This window comes from Oryzias melastigma, linkage group LG15 (assembly GCF_002922805.2).
Source record: "Oryzias melastigma strain HK-1 linkage group LG15, ASM292280v2, whole genome shotgun sequence".
Classification (NCBI taxonomy): Eukaryota; Metazoa; Chordata; class Actinopteri; order Beloniformes; family Adrianichthyidae; genus Oryzias; species Oryzias melastigma.
This window is the reverse complement of record NC_050526.1, coordinates 7,252,250-7,274,790: the sequence shown is the minus strand read 5'-3', so window position 1 is coordinate 7,274,790 and position 22,541 is coordinate 7,252,250. Positions and strand designations below refer to the sequence as shown.

At 40.8% G+C, this 22,541-nt stretch overlaps 2 protein-coding genes across 2 annotated transcripts in view; both read left to right on the top strand.

The window, feature by feature from the left end:
- Window positions 1-478, top strand: part of fam98a (family with sequence similarity 98 member A) — a gene marked incomplete in the record, with an annotated part of 7,222 nt that extends 6,744 nt beyond the window's left edge. Inside the window, 1 exon segment of the mRNA XM_024296728.2 lies at window positions 1-478.
- Window positions 479-1,282: 804 nt separating this feature from the next.
- On the top strand, window positions 1,283-22,020 carry si:ch211-195b21.5 (serine/arginine repetitive matrix protein 2). Its single transcript, XM_024296721.2, has 8 exons — window positions 1,283-1,575; window positions 15,806-15,951; window positions 16,047-16,698; window positions 17,090-17,651; window positions 19,487-19,542; window positions 19,620-19,716; window positions 19,808-19,920; window positions 21,477-22,020. The coding sequence occupies exons 1-8, from the start codon at window positions 1,420-1,422 to the stop codon at window positions 21,933-21,935; spliced, it is 2,241 nt and encodes a 746-aa protein (XP_024152489.1). The 5' UTR covers window positions 1,283-1,419; the 3' UTR covers window positions 21,936-22,020.
- Window positions 22,021-22,541: the final 521 nt, after the last annotated feature.

The window sequence follows — 22,541 nt, the reverse complement described above, 5'->3', positions numbered from 1 at the left end:
CCTCTGCACCCCCACAGAGTTTGAGGTCTACGTTTTTTGTTTGGAGACTGGGGAGGTTGGAGGGGCCGCGGTTTGCCTTCTTCAGATGAGTCTGAAATGTTTTCTGTTAAAGATGGAAGCGCCGGGGGGAGGGGGGTCGCATGGACAAGCAAACAATTAAAAAAAGTGCTGCTGTCTTTGTGGATTTGTGGTTTCATTCACTTGAACGAGTCAAAACTGAACATTTTTACCCTCTTTCTTCAGCCACGATTACCTTTTTTCCTAAAAAAAAAAAAAATCTCTGTGTTTGCATTTGAAAACAAAAATCTATACGTTTTTGTTTTCAAATTGAAAGTTGCCTGAACGAAAGGAATGTTGTCTGGGGGACCCCTTAACTTTTGAACAGTCGTGTATACTGTATCTCGAGCCATGTTTCTCCTTCAGAATCTGCTGGAATGATCTTAACGGTTGAAAAGTAAATCAAAGAACATAAACTCCATCCATCCATCTTCTTGACCGCTTCTTCCCTTTCGGGGTCACGGGGGTGTCGGAGCCTAACCCGGCTACTGAAGGGCGAAGGCGGGGTACACCCTGGACAGGTCGCCAGTCTGTCGCAGATAAACTCTGGAGCTTTAGTGTTAAAGGGTTAAAGACAGACCTAATAAAAGAGTGTAAAGGAGGGCAAGAGAGGGGAACTGTAGAGAAGGAGGCAATGCCTTGAGTGACATTGCAGCATCATTCATGGTCTGTTTTGAAATACTTTCTCATCTCCAAATATACTGCTTTCCCGCTAAAATCATCTTATTTAAATACCCTCATCTGTAGATTGATTAATTTACAGAAAATTAACACTTCACATTCTGTTTAAATTTTAGATTTTTTTGAACTATGTAAATTATACTAACTTGTGTCATTTTTTTAACCAATGGTTTTCTATGTGTTAATTTGCCTATAAGCTCCATAAAGATGAATCATCATAAGCTGAGGTCAAACTTTCAATAACAAATATAAATTGTTTGTCAGTTTACCAGACTGATGGGATTTTTCCTTATCCTTTAATTTATGGACAGTCTTAGTTGGGGTTATTTATATATTGATGCCTCCCAATTTAATTTTGATTTATTTTAATTATATATATTTTACATTTCCATTTTATGTTGTTAATTTGGTTTATGTTATAATTGTTTTTGTCTGTTTTTTTTTTTCTTTTTTTCATTAATACATTTAGTCTTCATTTGTATACATAATGCCATGCTTTGTAATGTCTAATCTGTCAAACCAAACAAAAAAAACTAAAATGAGGGCTTTTACTTTGAAAGCGTCACCTGGATGTGGAACTGAGTGTTTCCGGGTTCATCTTGATTGGCGTTCGTTGTTCTGGAGCGCATTTCTGGGTATCTCGACTTTCTTCATTCAGGCCATTGTGTGACGAACCCGCTCATGTTCCGCCCGGACCCGCGGGCGCGCGCTCCGCCGCCGCTGCCGTTCGGACGCCCGCCGCTTCCCGCCCTTCCCTTCAGGCCGGCGGGACCCGGAGCTCCGTTCACGGAAAACCCTTTCTGCCCCAGCAGGCCGCCGGGATCCCACTTCATCAGCGTACGTTCATGTCTAGTCCGTGACGGAACCTTTGCCGAGCGTGTAGCGGCTTTCCCGCCCCCCGTGTTTAACAACATCATCTCTCATCAACGGGCTTGGTTCTGGTCCGGACCTGCTCTTCTAGTGGTCCTTTAGGTTTGGGGGGTGTGAACGCTCACCTGAACTCTGGTGTGGTCACTTCAGGACTGTCCCAGAGGGAAGAGGCCTCAGTGAGCTGGGCTTAGAGGAAACCAGGTGACCAGAGAAACCAACCCACTGGTTTACCTGCTCAGGTGAAACTAGGGTCCTTCATGTCCTCCCATGAGTTAAACTTTTCTGATTAATGTTCTCCTCTGCAAAAGCTTTAGTGTCTTTGTGGTTCCAGAATATTTTAGAGAGAGCTGCATCCTCCTTCATTGTTCAGCCTCTTCCAACCAAACTCCAGTCTAGATCAACTTCAGCCCTTTGTCTGGTTTTTACACATGACCCTCGCAGGCGGATTGTTATGCAATTACAAACACTGCTTATTATGGGGCGCCGTTTTCCCCCCCAGATGGGAAGAAAATCAGCGAGTCCTGCTGAAACTCTTGGTTTCAAGCGAATGTAACTCCTCACTGCATCGCCTCTGCTCTGTAAGACGGTTTCAACCTTCTCCTGAGTCCAGCTTCCTCTTGTGAGAGCGGTTCTGTTGGTCACCTGAGCACCTTGGTTTCCTCTCCAGTGAACTGGGATCTTCCCGCTCATGCGTGGTTCTCTGGGAAGTGCCTGGTTTCATCCGCTCCAGAGTTCAAGTCACAGTCACTAAATGAAGCCGACTATCGTAGAAAATGAACCGTCCTGTGAGCCGGTGAGGGTCGCCTTCTGGGGTTTCATGCCCACCTGAGTGTCTAATGTTTTATTTCTGACAAAATAATTCTCATTTAGTAATTAGGATAAATGGGCGGAGCCTGAAATATTTCCACCATTGACTGACTGTATATATAGCCATGGACTGATTGACTCCTCCCCACTGGCATTCCAAACAGGAAGTACCCGCTGGTTCCAAGAAGCCAAAAGCTCATAAACTTCTATAGAAAAATAATCAGCTTGTACTCATTGTGTGATTGCTTAGTAAACATTCACACTACAGGGATTCAGCTGCTCCTTTCAGAACGTGTTTCGGCACATAAAAACTCAATCACACTTTCATGTATTTCAGCAACCTTGGTATCAAATTGTTCATCTTATTCAGAACATTACTGTTTTTATTTTTGAAATATGCACCATAGGAAACGAATGAGAAAGTCTTCAAATTTCAAAATTTTAAGTAGATTAACAACAAACCTTTAAATGTAATCATGGGATATGTTTTCATCTGTTATAGTACTTTTAAAAAAAATTGGAGTTGACGTAAAATGTTAGCAACATGCTAACAGTTTTGGTTAATTTGTCATCTACTGGGATTTTTACAAGCTAATTTATAGTTTAGCTTCTATTTTAGCAACATGCTAACGTTTTTGACTAATGTAGTTTACTGAGGAATTTTAGTCTATTTTGGAGTGTAGCTAGTATGTAAGCAGTGTGTTTGTTTTTGGCTAGTTTGGCATTTGCTGAGGTTTGTTAATACTAACTTTGAGTTTAGCTAACATTTTAGCAAGATGATATTTTTTTTTTTCTAATTTGGCATCTACTGAGGCTTTTATAGGTTAATTTAGGTTTAGATTCTATTTTAACACCAGGCTAAAGTTTTTGACTAATTTAGTTTACTGAAGAATTTTATGCTATTTTGGAGTTTAGCTAGTATTTAAGCAATGAGCTAGCTTTTTTTTTGGCTAATTTGCATCCTTTAAGGTTCATTGGGCTAATTTTGAGTTTAGCTCATATTTAAGCAACGCACTAAATATTTTAGCAAAATTGGTATGTATTAGGGATTTTTAAGCAATTTTACTAATAATATATTTTTTTAGGATTTTAAGTAAACTTCAGTGCTCTTTTATAGTTCTTTAACAAATTTCCATTCTTTAGCAAATAAAGTTCAGCGAATAAAATACAGCGAATCCCTCAGTAATTAAAGTAAATAGTGTCACCATTTTCAGCAAAAAGCTTCTGAATCTTCAGCCACTTTCAGCAAAACGCATTCATACTAGCATTATCGCAGGTAATGCAACTTTTCTAGTACTAATAGTCAGAATAATCCTTCGCACTCTGATGCCTTTATCGGTTAACAGGTTTTTGGTAATCCTAATTTAAAAAAAATATATATTTTTCTTTAACTGCAGTTATAAACTGTTCCGGTGCCTCTGTAAAAGCATGTGGACTGTGCTGGCTCCACCTCAAACGTTTGTTAGATTCTCCTGAGCTGCTTTCAGTGAAAGGGGTGTGGCCTTCGAACAAGCTCGCTCATGATCATGTGGTCTGGATCCAACATGGCAACGTTCACATTGCGGAAAAATAGTGATTAAATTGGCTTCATTTCACTGGGGCTGGGGGCATTTTCTATGAGTCCAAATCTGTCCAGTTCTCTATATACAGTCAATGGTTTGCACCGGAGCAAATGGAAGCTCAAGACTCCAGATTTCTGGATTCACAGACCAATCAAAGTGTAGCTCAGAGATAAAGCGGTTAGCCTCTGATCAGAATGATTGCTGGTTTGGTTCCCTCGTTGCTCCTGGTGGTTATAGGTTTTCTGCCCCAGAGGAGGAGTAAGCATATCTAGATGTCATTTACCATTTTAGTCATCTGTGAGCAACATTCAAGAACTTCTGTCTGGGTGAGTGAAACTCCTTCTAAAACTGTTTGACACAATTGTTTTGTTAAAACTAAAACTTTAAACTTTGCAGCTGAATGACAACAGCTACGTTAAAAAAAGCTACTTTTTTCCGTACTAGTTTGACCTAATAGAGACTCCTACGAGTCTGTCGTCAGCTAAACTGACCATCTACCTTGTTAATGTTGTTGAATCTTGGCTTGTTCCAATATATTTGTGCACATTCAAGTAATTTAAATATGTCTAAAACATGCATATGAATAGGAAACTGACACAGAAGTTAATTCATTGATGTGTTTTGTCTTTGGGAGTACTCAACGACAGATTCCATCATTGAGGATCATCAGTTCCAACAAAGAAAACAAAACAAACCTTTGTGGACCAGAATTCGTCTGGAAGAGACGAGGCAAACCCAGTAAACATGACACTGATTTGATCACTGTTGCAGAATCTAATGCAACCATTTCATACCTGTTAGTTTAGAGTTAATTTTAACATGGAATCAATTGACCTAAAATTCAATGATCAATATTTTATTTTTGGTTTGTAAATCTAAAGACCATGTCATGTAATATTGTGCTGCCATATGTTTTTCTGTTTAGTCTGAAATGGAGAAAAAATGTTGACTCTCTCTGCTCTGCTGGTCACCACTTTCAACGAGCTTTCTTCAGGACTCGAGAATAAAACTTGAAACAGCCAATCTCCAGTCCTTGTCTTTTGTTCTGGTTCTTTCTGCCTCCATACCTGAGCAGCTCCACCCGTTATGAAAGTGTTTTAAATCTATAAATATATGAACCACATTTCATTCATTTTATCGGCTTACTTACTGAAATTTCAATTTCAACATCCGATTTCAATTTTGTGATGTGGGCCGTTCCATGGGAGGTGACAGGGGTTTGTGGTAATGACTATTGTTAGACCAGTCCTTTTTTTTTTTTTTTAAACTGAATTTCCAACACTACTCAAAAATGATAAAACAAAGACTAGAAGAAAGCTTTAGACCCAATCTGAATTCTTCCCTTCCCCTTAATTTGAAGTGGCAGTTTAAATCAAAGTCGTGTCCGGGATCATTATTTTTTAAATTTCACCCTCCAAACGGAGGGATCCAAAGTCCACCATTGCGAGGGTAAACCGCATCTTGCTGAGAAGCGCTTTTCTTTACATGGGTGCGCTCTGAACCACAGAAGTTTACATTTAAATGTAAGTAATGACTTTTTGCTGTTGCATGACCTTTTTAAAGTTTTAAAACCGCTGTTATGTTAATTCAAGCGATGGAAGCTCCGCACTAATGCTAGCAGAATGGCGATTATTGATGACGTCATCGAACGAAAGTAACATCCGCAATATTAGACACAGTTTTTTTCATAATCCTCTGTTTGGAGGACTAAATGATGGGGAAGGGGGAAGATACAAATTCGGATTGTGCCTTTGTGTGATTTGACCCCTTTCCAGCTCCAGCAGAACTATTCCAGTCTTCTCAAACAGAACTGGACGTAATTTATTTTTACATCTATGTTGTAGAGAAGCCCTCAGTTTACACCACCCAGAACATGACAGTTCTCAAAAGTAAGCACTGACTGCTTATTCTAGTTTAAATTAGCTCCTTCTTGGGATGTTGTATTTGAAGTTGGAGATGAAGAACTTCTTTGTTCTGGAAACAAGCTCCATTAACCAGTCTAAAGAGGTACCACTGACAGCTGGTTTAAGGTTGTATTCAGGCTGCACACATTTGGTTCTCTTTAAGTTAGTTTCTCCCAATAATGGACTCTATGCACGGAGCTGTGTGACGTATTTCCGGTTTCGAATAAGACCGCTTACTCTATTCCGGCTGTGGCTAACTATATGTGTGGACTTAGCAAATCTCTGTGTAATTTCTCTGGTATTGGTTTATTGTCGTTATTTGTTACATTGTATGATAGTTTATGATTGACGGCTGGGTGGCTCAGTGGGCTAGGTGAAGGGCTGGCATGCAGGTTCCCTGGGAGCCCTGGGTTTGATTCCCAGGGTTGTCCACTGATCCCACCCAGATTGGGTCCTTAGGCAAGACCCTTGACGCTGCTGCCTAACTGGGTCCCTGTGCCCCTCAAGTACAGGGTTGTGTCAGGAAGGGCATCCGGGGTAAAAACTCTGCCAAATCACTGATGCGAAACAGTGGGTGCTGTTACGCTGTGGTGGCCCCGAAATGGATAAACTGAAAGTGAACTACACTGAAAAAAACTAATACGATTTACTTGTAACAATTTGCACTAACAATTATTGATTAAATTTTACCGCACGTAAACATGCGCTAAAAACATTAGCATTAGCAAGTTACCTTTGAAGTTTGCTATGTAGGATGACAAATACAATTTAAAATCTTTTTTCATTTTTATTTTGGGGTATTTTACTATAAAAACAAACAATGCACCCAACATAATTTATAGTGACTTTTGTCACTCTGCTATTTCCACATAAACAATACCCCATGGCTCCGCCCGGAAATGACTGAGCAGTCAAATGCTGAAAGCGGAAGTAGGTCGTGCATACAGCTCATCCAGAACATATTTTGAGTCTGAATACACCCAAGCGGAGCCTGGTCCGGGACTAGGAGCCGCTCCCTGACCCATCTTTCGAGGTGTTCTTGGTTCACTTCCAACTGGACTGAGCCCCAGTTCACTTTGAGTTTCTTAAGTCTGAATAGGCTCTGCTTGGAGCAGAACAACTGGACCAAAACAGCCACTGTAGCTGGACATTATGGGATTTAAACAAAGTAGTGAAGCAACAATGAGACACAGTAACTCATTGAAATGTGGTCAGGTGAATGCAGACTCATTAAAACAACTTTTAACGTGATACACATTGTTTCTGACTGTTTTCCCGACAATATTTGTTATAAACATTTATCAGTGGACCTTCATACCAGACGTTTTCTCAGATCTGCAGTTGCTAACATCCTCTGAGCTAATGCACGTCACGTCTTCTTGCCAGTAACCGTCTCGCAGCATGCCTCTGCTGTACCATAGTAACAGGGAAAAAGTATTCCTGATCTTCACACAGGTGTTCTAAACTGGTAATCAAAGTATAGTTTGAATATTGGAACTATCCCAACAAGGATTGCAAAGCGCAGCACTGCTATCTTTTGTTGTTTTGACCGCTTTGGCAATTCCTGGCCAATAACTGAACAGATCTTTAGTCACATGACTTTGTTGTGGACTAAATGAAATGGACTGTTTGGACCAACGGACTTTCCCAGTCCGAATAAACCCTAAATTTTAACTTTTTCCAAGTTTGTCGTGTACCTAGATTAGTGTTGAAGCCTAAACCCCGTGGTTATGATACCTATAAAAAAAACCTTTCTCTTGTTGGTGCAGTTGCATCTTTTTTTTTTTCTGACAGCATCATGTTAAGTTCTACAAATGTAAAACCACCTCCAGATTTTCTTTCTCGTCTAAAAACTAGGTTTGCATTAATGCCATTTTTTTACATAAAATAACTAATATTGGTGTAAACAAATTGCTTCAAGAGGAATGAAATGTGTATTTTTCAACTCATCCTGTGGCCCACAAAGAGGACTGCCCTAGTCTTAGTCCCGACTCAGTTTTAGCAGCAGTTATAGAAGCAGGTATCAGCACCCTTTACTTTAAAACGTCAACCAAAGCTGCAGGTTTTTAACGTTTTTATCATCCTGTTGGTATGCATTTAACCATAACTTCCTGCCCTTCAGGGGGCGCTCTGCTTAGATCATAGAATAGTGAAAACTATAAATTTCTAGAAATGTCGTTGTCTCTGAAGGATTTTTTCAGTATGTCAGCTTGTGTTTTTCAAGATCTGGATGAATGGTCGTTGTGAATGATATCAACGAGTCTGGTTAAGTGAAGCAAACAAAAGCTTTTGAAATCCCTTTCAGGTGTTTTTGTTTTAAACATTTAGAATTTAAGCAATTTTTGAGTCTCAAGCTCTACATCAGTAAAACAAAACAATGGAAATGTCACCTTAATGCTCAGCTAAAAGTTGAAGAAAACAAGAAAGTTTCTATTCGCACGTTATTTTCAAAATACATGCAGCCAGTGATGAACTTTTTTCTTGGCCGCATAGACCCAGATGAAGGGTTGGGATTATGGTTAGGGGTGGGCTTAATACACAATAGGTTCCCTGAGTTTAGCTGTGTCTGCAGCTCACTGCCCTCCCAGGAGATAGGTCAACTGCGGGGAACGAATGTCAAACACATAGGTGTGTGAAAGCTAAAGTTTTACCTTAATTTTAAATATGTGCAACCAACTACAACATTTAGAGTTGGACGCACTTAAAATATGTGCGGGTGGTGCATTAATGTACATCTTGACTGCACGTAGTACCTGTGGTCAACGTAAATTTCCCTGCAGTTTTTTTACTGTTCAGTTCTTGGGTCTTCGTTGGGAGGTGCTTTTGGAACATGAGTGTTGTTGCAAAAACCTGAACTTTTTTTGAGTTAAAAGTTTAACATTTGATGTGTTTTCATTTTACATTTGTTTATTCTTTTCGATTTCCATTTGAACCAACTCGAAACAGAAGTTATGGAAACTGTACTGAGGTGGCACTGTGTATTACAAAAATATGAATTCTAACACTGAAAACTAACAGACCTAACAATGATGTAACTAAAACCGGCTTTGTGATTGAGAATATTAGGCTACTTTAAAAAAAAATTGATTAATGATTTGAAAAATACATATACAGAGTTCAAAGGAACTCTGTATACCTTGAAAAGGTCATTGAAAATACCTTTTTGGAAAGTTTTGGAAAAGTCTTTGAAACTTTGTGTAGATAATAGAGTGGATGTGGAAAACATTAAAAGTAAAATAATGTAATGCTAAATAAGAATTTTAATTGTGGCAGAAGTGAAACCTTGTGCCAATGTGGAGTTTACGTTGCTCAAAGGCTGAGTGAGTTTTCATCAGTTCACCTATCAGACATGATTCGTGGAATGCTATAAAATCCCAGGGAAATGTAGCTTTTTCATGAAGCATCAGCTGTGGCTACTGAAAAACCCTGACCAGAAACGTGCAAAATGCAGACTTAAGTCCTTCGGCGTAAGCAGCATGGGAGAGGCGGGGCTGGTGAGCCACATGAAAGGGATGGCTGCAAAAGCCAGTTGGTCAGAGAATGTTCTAAAGAGCCTTTATCATGCTTTTATCCACGCTGCATTCACACTGAATGCGATTTGGACGTCAAATTTGCTGCCTGACGCCTGTCCAAAGAATATGTACATAAGCTTGACACCCCAGACATGTGGGAGGAGCCACTGCCAGATTACTACATGGAGCGGTGTCTGTCGGTGTATGTCATTTACAACCCATGGAAGGCATGGAGGATGTTGAGATCAAATTAATTCTAAAAAAGCTCAACAAAAAAGATTAGTAATATCTCTGGGTTTATCAGGTCATTCAGAGATTCTACCAGTACGATGAGCTCATAGACTGTGTAACCATTGGACTTAGCAACCCCTCCCCTCTCGTGCTCCAAACAGGAAGTACCAGCTGGTTGCAAGAAGGCCAAAGTCCTATAGACTTCCATTGAGAAATTGACGGTTATTTCTGTCTTTTTATTTGTCAGAAATTCCATTCTTGCTCTGATGCTTTCTTCCTAACATCTTTCCAATCCTATTTTTTTAAATATATTTTTTCTTCATCACAAGTTATTAAAGTTATAAACTGACCAATCAGATGCCTCAGTAGAAGCATGTGGTGCTCGCTGGCCCCCACCTCGAACATTCGAAATGTTTCAATGAAAGCAATGTGGCTTTCCAACAAGTTCACTCTTGAATAGTATAATGGTATAATAGTGGTTGCCATAGAAATGATGACTCAGACCAACTTGGACCAATCACTGCTTACTAACATTGTCTGGTTCCAAAATGGCCATGTCTATACCGTGGAAAAACGGCAACTTGAATTGGCTTCAATTTGTCTGAGGTAAGTTATTTTCTATGGGTGACGTCACAGCTCCTTTGTCCATCTTTATTTATGTCAATGAGCCAGCCTCAGCAGAGTGTCTGCTTTTCGCCTTGACAAACAAAACCTGAATTTTTGCAAAGTTTGATGTGAATATTGTGGTGCCTGGCACTCTGATCCAGTTTTAGAAGTGCATAAGGTACCACAGCAAACAAAGATATCTGCAGGAAGTTTCTGACTGGTGAATGAAAAGCTAAGAGAAGTTTCTTTCGTACTGTTGCATTTAATTTAGAACCAAGAATTGTCATGCTGCTTTCTATTCTTATAGGTGTGCATGTCAGAACAACCAAACAATTCTCACTGAAGAGGAAAGAGTCTATGCTAAAATGAAAGCATTTAGCCCATCACTGCTAGCTCCTCTGAGAAAGTGGGTGTGTGTGTGTTAGTCTAGGGGTGCTGCTGGCACCGTGGACTCTTCCTGGAAGGGCTCGTTCTCTCGTTAGAGATGTGAGGACCCACTCGTTTTCGTGGACTGGGAGGGGCTGGTGCTCAGTGAGCTGGTTTTTAGAAAAATGCTTAGAGATGTGTGAATGGATCGAAATATTGCTTTTGGGGTGTTTTTTTGTAAAGAATTAACATTATAAAACACTTGCAAGCTAAAAACAGTCTATTTTGCATGATATAGGCCATTTAACACAGGCAGTCTCCTCCACATTGAGGCACACAAAGGCTGCTATTTCATTGACAAGGCAGACACAAACATGGATGTCTCTTACAATCATCGGCAGTCGTAGCTCATCTTTTCCAGGCAATGTTTCTCAACATCCAGATTGATTAACGTATATGTTTAAACGATATAGATGCTTTGATTTGTGCAACGGTGTTCCATTCTCTTAAGCATTTTTATGTTCTGATTTCTCTTGTTCTGTGATGGGGAGCACTGAGATGCTTTATCTGTTAAAATTAATGGTGTCAAATTATTGGATTAATCGCAATTAATTAATTACAGACACATTAGCATTTTACTTTTTTAAAGTAGCTATATTTTACAGGTTTAACAGGTGAACACAGTCACTGCAACACAGTCTCTACAATAAAAATCAAATATTTTTCTGAAAGTTTTTCCAAGTTTCCTGCTGAAGATCCCAGAAATGCTATGCTCTTGAAGATGTCTTCGTTCACTCCTCTGGCACAAGCTTTGGCAGTTGTGACTCTAAAGGAGACTCACTTCAAGGTAGAGCCAGGATCCAGCAAAACAGCCCCATACCATCACACTTCCTTATTTACTGTTTGACATAGTAAGATGTTATTCAATGTGGAGCTACTCTTTCTCCTTTTTGACAGAGATTCTGCTTGACGAACCAAAGATTTCAAATCGGCTCCTTCAAATGAGCTTCTTCTATTCTTCAGGAGTGTGGTGTTTGCTGGTTCAGACGAGCCTCTTTATTTGTTCAGGTTTTTCATCAGAGACTCGTCCTGGATCAGTTCTTGTCAGCATGCAGCTCCAAGTCTTTACCATTCACACTGAGGCTGGTTTACAGTGACCACAGTAAAGCTGCTCTTGAATTTACTGTCCTGTTAGTCGTCCGTTCCACACGAGTTCAACCTTAAAAACCTTTCCTCTGGTTCAAGAATAACGTTCGCTCTCCATGACCTCCCCTTGTCAGTTTCCAACAATTTCTGAGCACCCTTAGATGCTAAACAGAAGCTGTTCTCATAACACTTGAGTTTTTTCTTATTTCTCAGTAAGAGAGATCTACATTCTTTACTGTTACGGTCTGTTTTTCTTTCTTTGTTAGTTGCTCTTTTTTTTCATTTTTGAAACGGCAAGTCATTTTCAGCAGTACAACGCTATTCTACTAAAACTTAGGAGGGTTTGATAGCATAGTGGTCCCCAGCTCTTCTCTGATGCAGATAGAGAAAAGTGGATTAACCTGGATTTCACAAAAAACATAATTTAAATTTATCATCAAATGGAAGTTGTTTTGAATGTAACTTGAATGATTAAACAAAGTGCATACAATATTATCAGTAATGCTGAGTGAACATGGGCCCTGCACTTAAAAATAGGCCAAGTATGGTAAAGGGAAATTAATAATCTATTCTAATTTGTTTGGTTTGATGCCAAGTTGTGTCTCTGTGTTTTGATTCTTTTCATGTTATGCCCACCACTGTCCTTGCCTTGTACAAAGCACTTAAAACATTAGATCTCAGGAAACCACCAGGACCAGATATGATTGAGTTATATTTTTTAAAGTTGGCTTGTGTTGGCTTATGTACTGCAACCGCTTTCAACTTTGTTTAGCCTTTCTATCAATACCAAAACAATCCTAACAGTTTTGAAATCTGCATACGTGTTTCCCTTGTTAAAGGGAGATGATCCAACAACCTTGACAAATTGCAGACTAGTATGAAATCTGTTTTATCTAAAATTCTTGAATCTCTTTTGCGTTTCTTCAAATTAGCAACACTCTGAATTTCAGTCAGGTTTTAGCAAAAAGCACAGTGCAATCACAGCTACCATGAAGGTATTAAGTATTTAATAGTGGCACTGGCAGTTGGTAAAAACCAGCTCTGTGCTTCACTTTTTATTGACCTGTCTAAAGCTTTTGACACAGTTGACTATGTTGTCTTAATAGACAGATTACTTGATGTTGGACTTTCAGAAAACCTTGACACTTCAGAACTAGTCATCATCCAAAAAGTAGTGCCACAGGGTTCAGTTTCAGGCCCTTTTCTTTAATCTCCATATTAATGTAATTGGTCGTAATGTATGAGAAGCTCGGTTGCACTTCTATGATGATGACATGGTCATTTACACACTGGTGATGGCTCCACTGCCTAACACTGGCACCAACCTCCCACCAGAGGCAATTTGGGGTTCAATGTCTTGCCCAAGGACACTTCGACACATGGGCAGGCAAGGCGGAGTCAAACCCGCTCACTTCTGATCAGGAGTCGACCCCCCTACCACTGCACCACGGCCGCCCAATTAGAAAATCCCTCATAATATTCCAGTCGTGACTACACAGGAAGGGGGATATGACTGAAGTAGTTCAGGAGTATAAGTACCAAGTATATTAATAGATGACTCTCTCACAGTTAAATTTTTCATTGAAAACTTTTTAAAGAAGTTTTATCGCAATGAGTTGTTTCTCTTTTAAAACAAAAATGTGTCTTTTAAATGCAGCTTTTTTTTATCTGTGGTAGTATTATGCTGATCTTTTTTATATGATTACCTCTTCCTCATCTCTTCAAATTCTGGAAAGTGTTAACCATTATTCTTTAAGGTTCATAAGCAACTTCAAGGCAATGATAAATCATTGCAATCTGCACAAATGAGTGGGATAGCTTTCTGTCTTCCTTAGGATCACTGGTATCACAGTATCACTGGTGCATTTTCATTTTATAAATCTTTATCTGGATTGACGCTCTCCCTACATCCACACATTAATTGAACATCTTCACGAATTAAGCTGTGATGTGTCTTTAAATATCCTTTTTCATTTTTTTGGTCTAATAAAATTAATTTAAAATGTCCTCCTCTCATACTGAGACACCTTTCTAAAACCTTTCTGTTCTAAAACTAGAAACTACTTCATCCTAAGCTAGCTCAGAAGTTTTACAAAAACTGTGCAAAGATAGACAATAAAATTATGTTACAGTCCAAATGTTGAGGTGTTTTAACCTTTCTGCTCTCCTTGGCTTGTTTACGTTAACACAAGACAGTGCGCTAAACTTTTTTTTATCTTTGATTTTTGAGTTTCACTAATGTCCTGTCTACTTTTGTCCACATTTGTCATGGAAGGAATCACACATCAATATGTGGTTGGAGTCATCTGGACCCCAAAGAGAGCGGAATGGTTAAAGATGTTTCAGAGACGGAATGAAGGTGTTACAAAAGAAGTACAAAGATGCTTCATAGATATAGTTGGTGGAAAGGTGTTATAGAGGCAGGACAAAGGTGTTGTGAAGGCATAAAAAAGTGTTTGACATTGCTAATGAGTTACTTTAGTGGTACAAAAATGTTGGAGAAGTGGACCAAAGGGGTTGGTTATTCAGAGAGAATGGTGTTACATATTAGTGGTAATACTAAGATGTTACAACAGCTCTGCAAATGTGTTATTGAGGCACAGGCAGAACAAAGGTGTTATAAAGGCAGTGGAGGTTCCAAGGTGTTACAAAAGGGATACAAAGGTGTTGCAGAGGTGGAACAAAGGGTTGAAGAGGCAGAATAAATGTTTTGGAAATTCTGAACTGAGGTGTTTCAAGCAAAACTAAGGTGCTGAAGAGGTGAAACAAAAGTGCTCAGAGGGGTAGTTGAGGTGTTGAAGAGGCTGAACTTGAGGGGTTACAGAAATGGAACGGCAGCAGAGAACGGATAGAACTGTTACAAGCCATTAGAATGTTACAGGTGGTACAGGAGTGTTAAAGAGGTGGTTATTGGGGTGTAATAAAGGAATGAGGCATCATATGGGTCTAGAGATGGTAATGGGTCAGAGGTGATACAGATGTGTTACTTAGTCACAGGTTTTACAAATGCAATACAGAGCTGGTCCACATGTGGTACAGGAGTGTTATAAAAGCAATACAAGAGGTTGCAGAGGTGTTGTGAGACATGTTTTAATGGTATTGTTTGATTCAATTAACATCTTGCCTCAGACAGATCGATTTGGATGGATCGTAGGAAAAGAAAGCGATTCATTTAGTTGATTAATCATTACACCCGTAATCTTATGATATTGATGTGTAACTATCAAATTATGTATAAGCTAATGTTTGATTTTAAACTAAAGACACCTTTCACCTGTAAATCTGAGACTTGCAACAGATCAGAGTGGTCTCCAGTGGGAATAGTTTTACTTAGACTACCCCATTGGTGAAAGGCACAAGACTTAGGAACTCACTTCTCACTAGTTTTAAGTCTTTTTTAGTCTCTTTCATAAAACAAAGTCTTGGTTGTATATCAGCAGCAGAACTGTCAACATGTTTTAACAAGATGATTCTGTGTGTTTTCATCCTTTTGATGTGTCTGTGTCTTTTAAATGGTTTATGTAATTTTACCAATGACTGTTTTTTTCTTGTATTCCTTGTGTTTATTCACATTTTACATATTCTTGTAATTATCAAACAAAAATAGCCCTGCTAAGGACAAATGCTGGACTTATGACATGGACATGGGACTGCTGTTCGCAGTCCATCTATGCTTTTATATATGTCCTTATTAAATAAATGCTTTAAGAAAATTATGAAAACAGTTGGGAGGTTCCCATTCTCACAAATTGTTAAATAGAAATGACTACATTTGAACCTCTTTCTTCACTGTGGTTTCCTTGTTTTAAGGGTATTCACCTACAGACGTTTTTTAATCTTTTATAACCAAAAGATTGTTCAATGTTTTTTGCATTTTAACATTATTATTTCCTGTCAACAGCATTAACGTACATTCTATTATTTACCAGTAGAACAAATATTAATTTAAATTTCCTAGAGAGAAACTTTTAGCACACTTTGCTAGACTTTTATTTACTTTGTGTGTCTTTGATGACTGTTGAGTCTTGTTTAGTGTTATAACATGAACTCTGAATACTCTCAGCCCCACTGTAGCAACTTCTCCATAGACTGTAGTACAGTCATTGCTTTGAGTGGCAGCCAGCAGATTGCGCCCCCTGCTGAAACAACGCCTCATCCAGTACCTCCGTGGAAACCCAGTTCTTTGGAGAAAAAATGCCCAGACAGCAGGTTTGTTTGTGTTTCAGACATCAGTCATAGTCTTGGCCCTCTTTAAGTCTTTTGCTTTTGCTGCTGTTTTGAAACGTCTGCTTTTTCATTTCTAGTGACCGGGCTGGAGAAGAATTCCTGCGATGCATCGCCGCCAACAAGCCCCTACCAGACTACTTGAAAGGGAACATGGCTTACAACCTGGCAGAAGCGTTTAAATCTGCTGACGTCCTTAAAGAAGCCCTTAAATCAGATCCAAAGTTCCAGAAGCATGTGTCGAGGAGCAAAAGCCGGAGCAGAAGTAATGCCCGATCTGGAGGTAAAACACGGGGGCGCAGCCGAAGTCGGGGACGCAGCCAAAGCAGGGGCCGCAGCCGAAGCCGGGGGCGCAACCGAAGCCGGGGACGCAGCCGGGGACGTAGCCGAAGCCGGAAGCGTAGCCGAAGCAGAGGAAGAAGCAAAAGTCGAGTACGCAGCAAGAATTGTGGTGAAAGCAAAAATAGAGGTAGCAGTTGGAGTCGAACTAGGAGTCGAAGTGGAAGCCGAAGCAGAAAGAAGCGCCTGAGAAGCAAGAGCCAGGTTGGAAAGCCAAGCTCAGAAAGTAGTGAAGTGACCTTTGGCAAGGATGAGAAGAAGAAGAGCAGCCCGGGCAGCTCTGCTGTCGACTTGACGAGGAACAGCCTATTGGAGGAACTGAAGCTCGTCATGAGCAACAGTGAGCTAGAGGGTTGCTTGCCCTCTCTCAAAGCAGCCATTCTCACTATCCAGGTAAGCTAAGCCTTCACTCTTCACCAGGTCATGCAGAACAGCTACCACCAAAGTCTGAGTTTTAAAGATTCTTCTGGAAACTCTTTGTACTATAAAAATATTTTTATGTGACATATTTGGTGTTCATGCACAACTTTAATATTTATTTTAGACCAGATGTTTAGAACTGATAAAGATGATAATAAAGATTTTTGAAAATCTTTACACAAAGGATGGACTGTTTTCAGAGTATTTCAAAGACCTCTTACAGTGAAATCTGCTCTAATATTCCTGGTATTTCTGATTTGAATGTCCTAAAGCTTAAACTTGGCAGTTGCAACTGGTCATGTTTGTGTCTGAAGAACTTTAACAACTCTTAAAGAAACTGATGGGTTCATGTTCTTCCGCTCAGAGCCCACCTGAAGATAAACCTGCAGAGTGTCTGCCTGTGACGACTCAGAGTCAGCAAAGACAAAGCAAAACTTGTCAGGACAACTCTACTTCTCTGGAAAATGATAGTATGCTGCTTCCCCACGAAAGAGTTGGGGGCGACTTCTCCTGGCTCCAAGAGAAGAGCGAAGAGGACATTTCAGTACAGAGAGCCAACGAGCTTGAGGAAGAGGAGTCCTTCTTGTATGGGACAGTTTCTCCTCATGCGAAGCAAAGTAAACCACAGGAACTGCACAGTTCTGCTGTTCACCAGTCTCCGCTCAGCGGCTGTCAGAATCCTCTCCTGTCAAAACAATCCCTTCAGATTCCTTCTTCCGTCTCTAGTCTGGACAGTGAGCAGTGTGAGAAGATCAAAAGCATCCTGAGCAGCCTGGGCATTCCCTCACACTCAGAAAAAGACCCAGTGAAGACATTGGAGTTGAAGGAGGGCAGTGAGCCCCCTGCAGTTGCTGTCAGCTCAGACACGGCCATGGCAACGCTAAACAACCCAAATGTTCGCAAAGCTCTGGAGTCTCTGATCAAAGGTGAGTTCTGATGGCGAGCTGTCTCCTCCATCACATCTATGAGAGCTGAAGGTTCAGCTGAAGAGGCTTTCTCCTGGTATGTCTGTCTGCAGCCCACCATATCCAGATGTTCATCTGTGTCCGTTCATAGTAAATATGCCAGTGTTCTGCACCTTTTGCCTCACCGGTCCAGTATTCAGGAAGGAGTGATGAAGATCTTTAAACAGAAGCAGCAGCTAGTAGTACTGAACGGATCCTTGAGCATGCAGCATTGCCATCAACGTATTAACAACCTGAAACCTTTCATTCGATCAAAGAATAAACTCATTCTGATTCTATGTAGCCCCACCCCTTTGCCCCGCCTGGGTCAGGGGGGATGTTGAAGGGCACTGTAGAACCTGCAGAACCAGAGAGCACTCTTACTTACTAATTCGTTTCATATCATTTGTAAAGATTGACAGTCGAGGTTGCCTCAACGTGGAAACGCGTGAGGTCAGATGATTTGACCCGTTTACACAGCAGACGAGCATTTCCTGAGGCAACTTGGTTCCCGATTAGATTTTTACCACAAAGTTAAAGTGCAGTCATCTGTGTGAACCACCACCTTTTAATTGATCGGTCTTCTTTGGTATTTTACAAGTGAAAATAAAACTGATGTAGTCCTCAACCTTGGACTAAAAAAAAACGTTTTATGCAACTGATAAACCTTATTATTAGGGCTGTCAGATTTGTCGCGTTAAAAACGCATTAATCTGACATGTGCTTGACGCCGACAATTTTTTTGACGCATTAATCGCGGACTTTCTCATACGTGCCTTTCCATACCGCGCGCGCGGGTGTCCCCCCTTTAACTCACCGGCTGCTCTCACTAGATCACGGGTCTCCAACCACCGAGCTGCGAGCTAAAACGGGCCCGGCGCTAGGACCTGGAGAGCTCCTGCACCCTAACCCGGCTCCGGTTCGCGTCCAGTACCACTACTGGTGGTACCGGCTCGCGTCCGGCGCCGCGTCCCGAGAGCTGCGGACCCCCGACGTTCCGAACAGCAAGCGCACCGGGGGACGTTTTAAATGTTCTGGAGGTTTAAGCGTGATCCAGCCCCAGCATAGCGGTCTGTCTGCCGGCATATTCATGGCGTGAGCTCCGCTGGACACGTCGCTGCATCGAGCTGCAGCCAGAGAACGCGGCGGCAGTAACAGACTGTCAAACTATCCACAGTGTATCCCGCTTTTCTCAGTCTTTAATGTTTTAAAAAACAAAAGTTAATTGGAAATGATAAATCTCTATTTCATTTATTACTGTAGTTCAGCAGAGGAGGAAAAGATTTGGTCCTGACAAAAAATGAACATGAAAGTGTTATGGAAATGTTATTTTTGATGTTTTTTATTTTATTTTACTGAACGTTGATTGAAGTTTTGAATTTAAAATGCCCTTCACTTGCACTTGGGCTTTTGTTAGGCATTTTATGTTACAGCCTTTTATTGTTAAGAAAGTTTATCTCAATACAATGTTACAAAATAAAGTATTTCTGATGAAAACTATAAATTTTACTATTCTTGTTTTCATAATTAATGTAGAACTGCTAAATTCCATGAACCACACATTTTTTTCCTTAAAAAAAGGCCACATGTAAATTTGCGATTAATCGCGAGTTAACTCCAGACAATGCGATTAATCGCGATTAAAAATTTTAATCGCCTGACAGCTCTACTTATTATTCATGAAGGAAATGTGTTTTGTTAGCTAAAGTGTTACAGAGATTACCGCTCTGGTTCATTGTTTTTTTATTTTTCTTCTGTTCTGAGTCATCTTTACACTTTTTTTCTTACTTCAAATAATAAATTAAACTGTTTTTCAGCCACAAAGGAGAAAAGGACCAAAAGTGGATCTTCCCAGACAGCTGATCGGCAGCAGGTAAGACTTTAACATAAAATAAGAACAGTCTTATGAAGCTGAACCCCAGCTGACGAACCTCTGATCTTGTTTTCCAGAAAAGTGGCAACGAAGACAGAAGGAAGGAAAAACGAGCCAAAATTAATCAGATTGAGACTTTTGCAGCTGAGTTGGAGGAATTATTAAAACGAGATGGTAATATTTATATTTTTTTTCTACCTTTTGTTTTTTTTTTTTAACCCTTTAGCTGTTATAACAGATTTAAAGTGTGTCTCTCTCCCTGCAGGTCAGGACTATCTGTCTCCAGTTGTCGGCTTTTACTGTAAGAAGTGTCAGGAGTTCATTGGAGATTTGAGCTCTGCAGACGGCCATGCAGACATGCACGGACGCTCCAGCACGGTAAAACCTTCAGGAGCTGCTGTTGTGGGCTCCAATCAGGATCAGCTTAAAGTCGAAGGAAAACCCTGTTGGAAATTTGGGAACAGTTTTAGACCAGAAAATACACATTGTAAACATGAATTATTGAAAATTTGAAAAATAAAATTGTAAATAAAAAATATAAAAAATACAAATTTTAAACTGGAATTACAAAAAAACCCTAAAACTGTTACCAAATTAAAAGCAGCTGTTTTGAATTTTCAACTTTTTATCGTTTCTCTTTGTCTTCACTTTCAGTTCTCAATTTACAGTTTCAATTCAGACTATTTGCATTTGCTGCTGACCCCAGTTTTACGTGGGGGCGGGGCTTTTTCACCCATTGCTCATTGGGACTTAGTTGACATTGGGTGAAAGAGGTTATGGTGATGTCATTCTCGCTCCAGAACAGCATCCGTTCATGGTCCCGTCTGTGTCATTCCTTCTCTGATGTACCAAACATTTTCACTACAGAAAAGTGTTCCCTCACTATGTCGCAGTTCAACTTTCGTGGTCTTGCCAGAGTTTTTAGTTTGACTTTGCTTTTTTTTTCAGCGCAATGTGTTCTGTCCTGATTGGCCGTTGATTTTATCAATCCATGCTTTGCATCTTAAAGCCCTAATGAGCCAAAATAGCTAGAGTGTAGCTGAAATATTAGCTAAACTCTAAAATGTACTAGAAAAAAATGAAAAGAGCCTAAATTAGCCAAAACAGCTAACATGTAGCTGAACTATTAAACTCCAAAATAGCCAAAAAAAATCTTAGTAAATGCCAAAATAGTCCAAAAAGCTAGCAGAATGACAATATAATTACCCAGAGGGCCGGGTCCGGCCCCCGGGCCTTGCCTTTGACACACGTTTACAGCCTAAAGTATCTATGATCCACTTTTTGGATTTCACAAATGGATCATAGGGCTGCACGGTGGCGCAGTGGTTAGCGCTCTCGCCTCACAGCGAGAAGGCCCAGGTTCAAATCCCGGCTGGGACCTTTCTGTGTGGAGTTTGCATGTTCTCCCTGTGCATGCGTGGGTTTTCACCGGGGACTCTGGCTTCCTCCCACCGTCCAAAAACATGCTTCATAGGTTAATTGGTGACTCTAAATTGTCCCTAGGTGTGACTGTGAGAGTGGATGGGTGTGTGATTGAGGGCCTGAGACAGACTGGCGACCTGTCCAGGGTGAACCCCGCCTTCACCCTTCAGTAGCCGGGATAGGCTCCGGTACCCCCGCGACCCCTAAAGGGAAGAAGCTGTCAGGAAAATGGAAATGGATCATATCCTCCACAATAAACAAGGGAACACTGTATGCCACATCAGAGGTGAGCTGACACTGACAACAGACATTTTATTTTTGGGAGTGGAAATGATGTCATCATAACCTCTTTCACCCAATGGCAATCATGTCCAGGTGGTCAATGAGCTGAAAGCTCCACCCCCAGGTAAAATTGGGCTTAGCAGCTCATATGACGATGGAAGCATGTCTGTGTGTAGAAATCAGACCCCAGATGTTTGCTTGATCATCAAAGTTCTTTCCTCTTTCACCAGAAAGAACAGCTGGACTGGGGGGGTAAAGGCTTTCGGGGGGGCCACCATCAGAGCAGCCCCCAGGCCCCCTCACATCAAAGAGGTTATAGTGACTCCAGGAACAGCAAAGGCTTCCATCAAAGCTGGAAGAATCAGGCGTATTCGCATCACGACAGGGGGGGCCAGCTGGACCACAAAGGCTTCTTCCTGAAGGAGGAGATGAAGAAGGAGAGGATGCTCATAACAGTCTCCGGTGGACTGACGTCGGCCCCCCCAGCCGTCAGGGTGAAGGAGGAGCCCAGGGAGCAGGCTGTGCTGGGCACCAGCACAGAGGGGGCGGGGTCGACCAAAAGCAGGAAAGAAAAGGAGGAGAGCAGCGACAGCAGCAGGGACGACGGCTCCCCCAAAAACAAAACCCCCCGGAAAAAGAAGAAGAAGAAGGAGAAGAAAAAGAAAAAAGAAAAGCGGGACAAGTCTTAACCGTCTTTGTGGTGGTGGGTTTCCAGAATACCACGTTCCTATTTTTACACATTCTTTTAGTTTAATGTTTTGTGTGAAATCCCCCTATCCCACGTTGTTGACATTTCCCACAGGACAAGAGTTGCCATTAAGAGCTCCAAAATTCTAATAAAATTTGATCCCCGTAGTCTTTTTCTGTGCTCCTTCGTTTCCTCATCAACAGTGTCTTCAAACGCGACAGAGGACTGAAGGTCTGGGAAATCCAATGATCACAAAATCTTTAATGTACTGTTACTTTTCTACTATAAACACAATAATTCCTGGAATTATTGTGTTTATAGTAGAAAAGTTACAGTAAATCAAAGAACATAAATACTGGAGCTCCAGTGTTAAAGGGTTAACCACCCCACAACGAGAGGAGACCATTTCCTGTCGAACATCTTCACTCCTGACACCAGCAGACCTCCACGGTCAGAACTGCTCTGCTTGAGGCTGTGGGCACTTCCAGTGGGAACAAAAGTGACTTTGACTGCAAACACCATGAAATGTCCCTGAGCTGAGCCTCTGTGGTGAAAGACCAGTAATATATCACATCTTCAACTTCGACTAGTAACATGTCATTACACC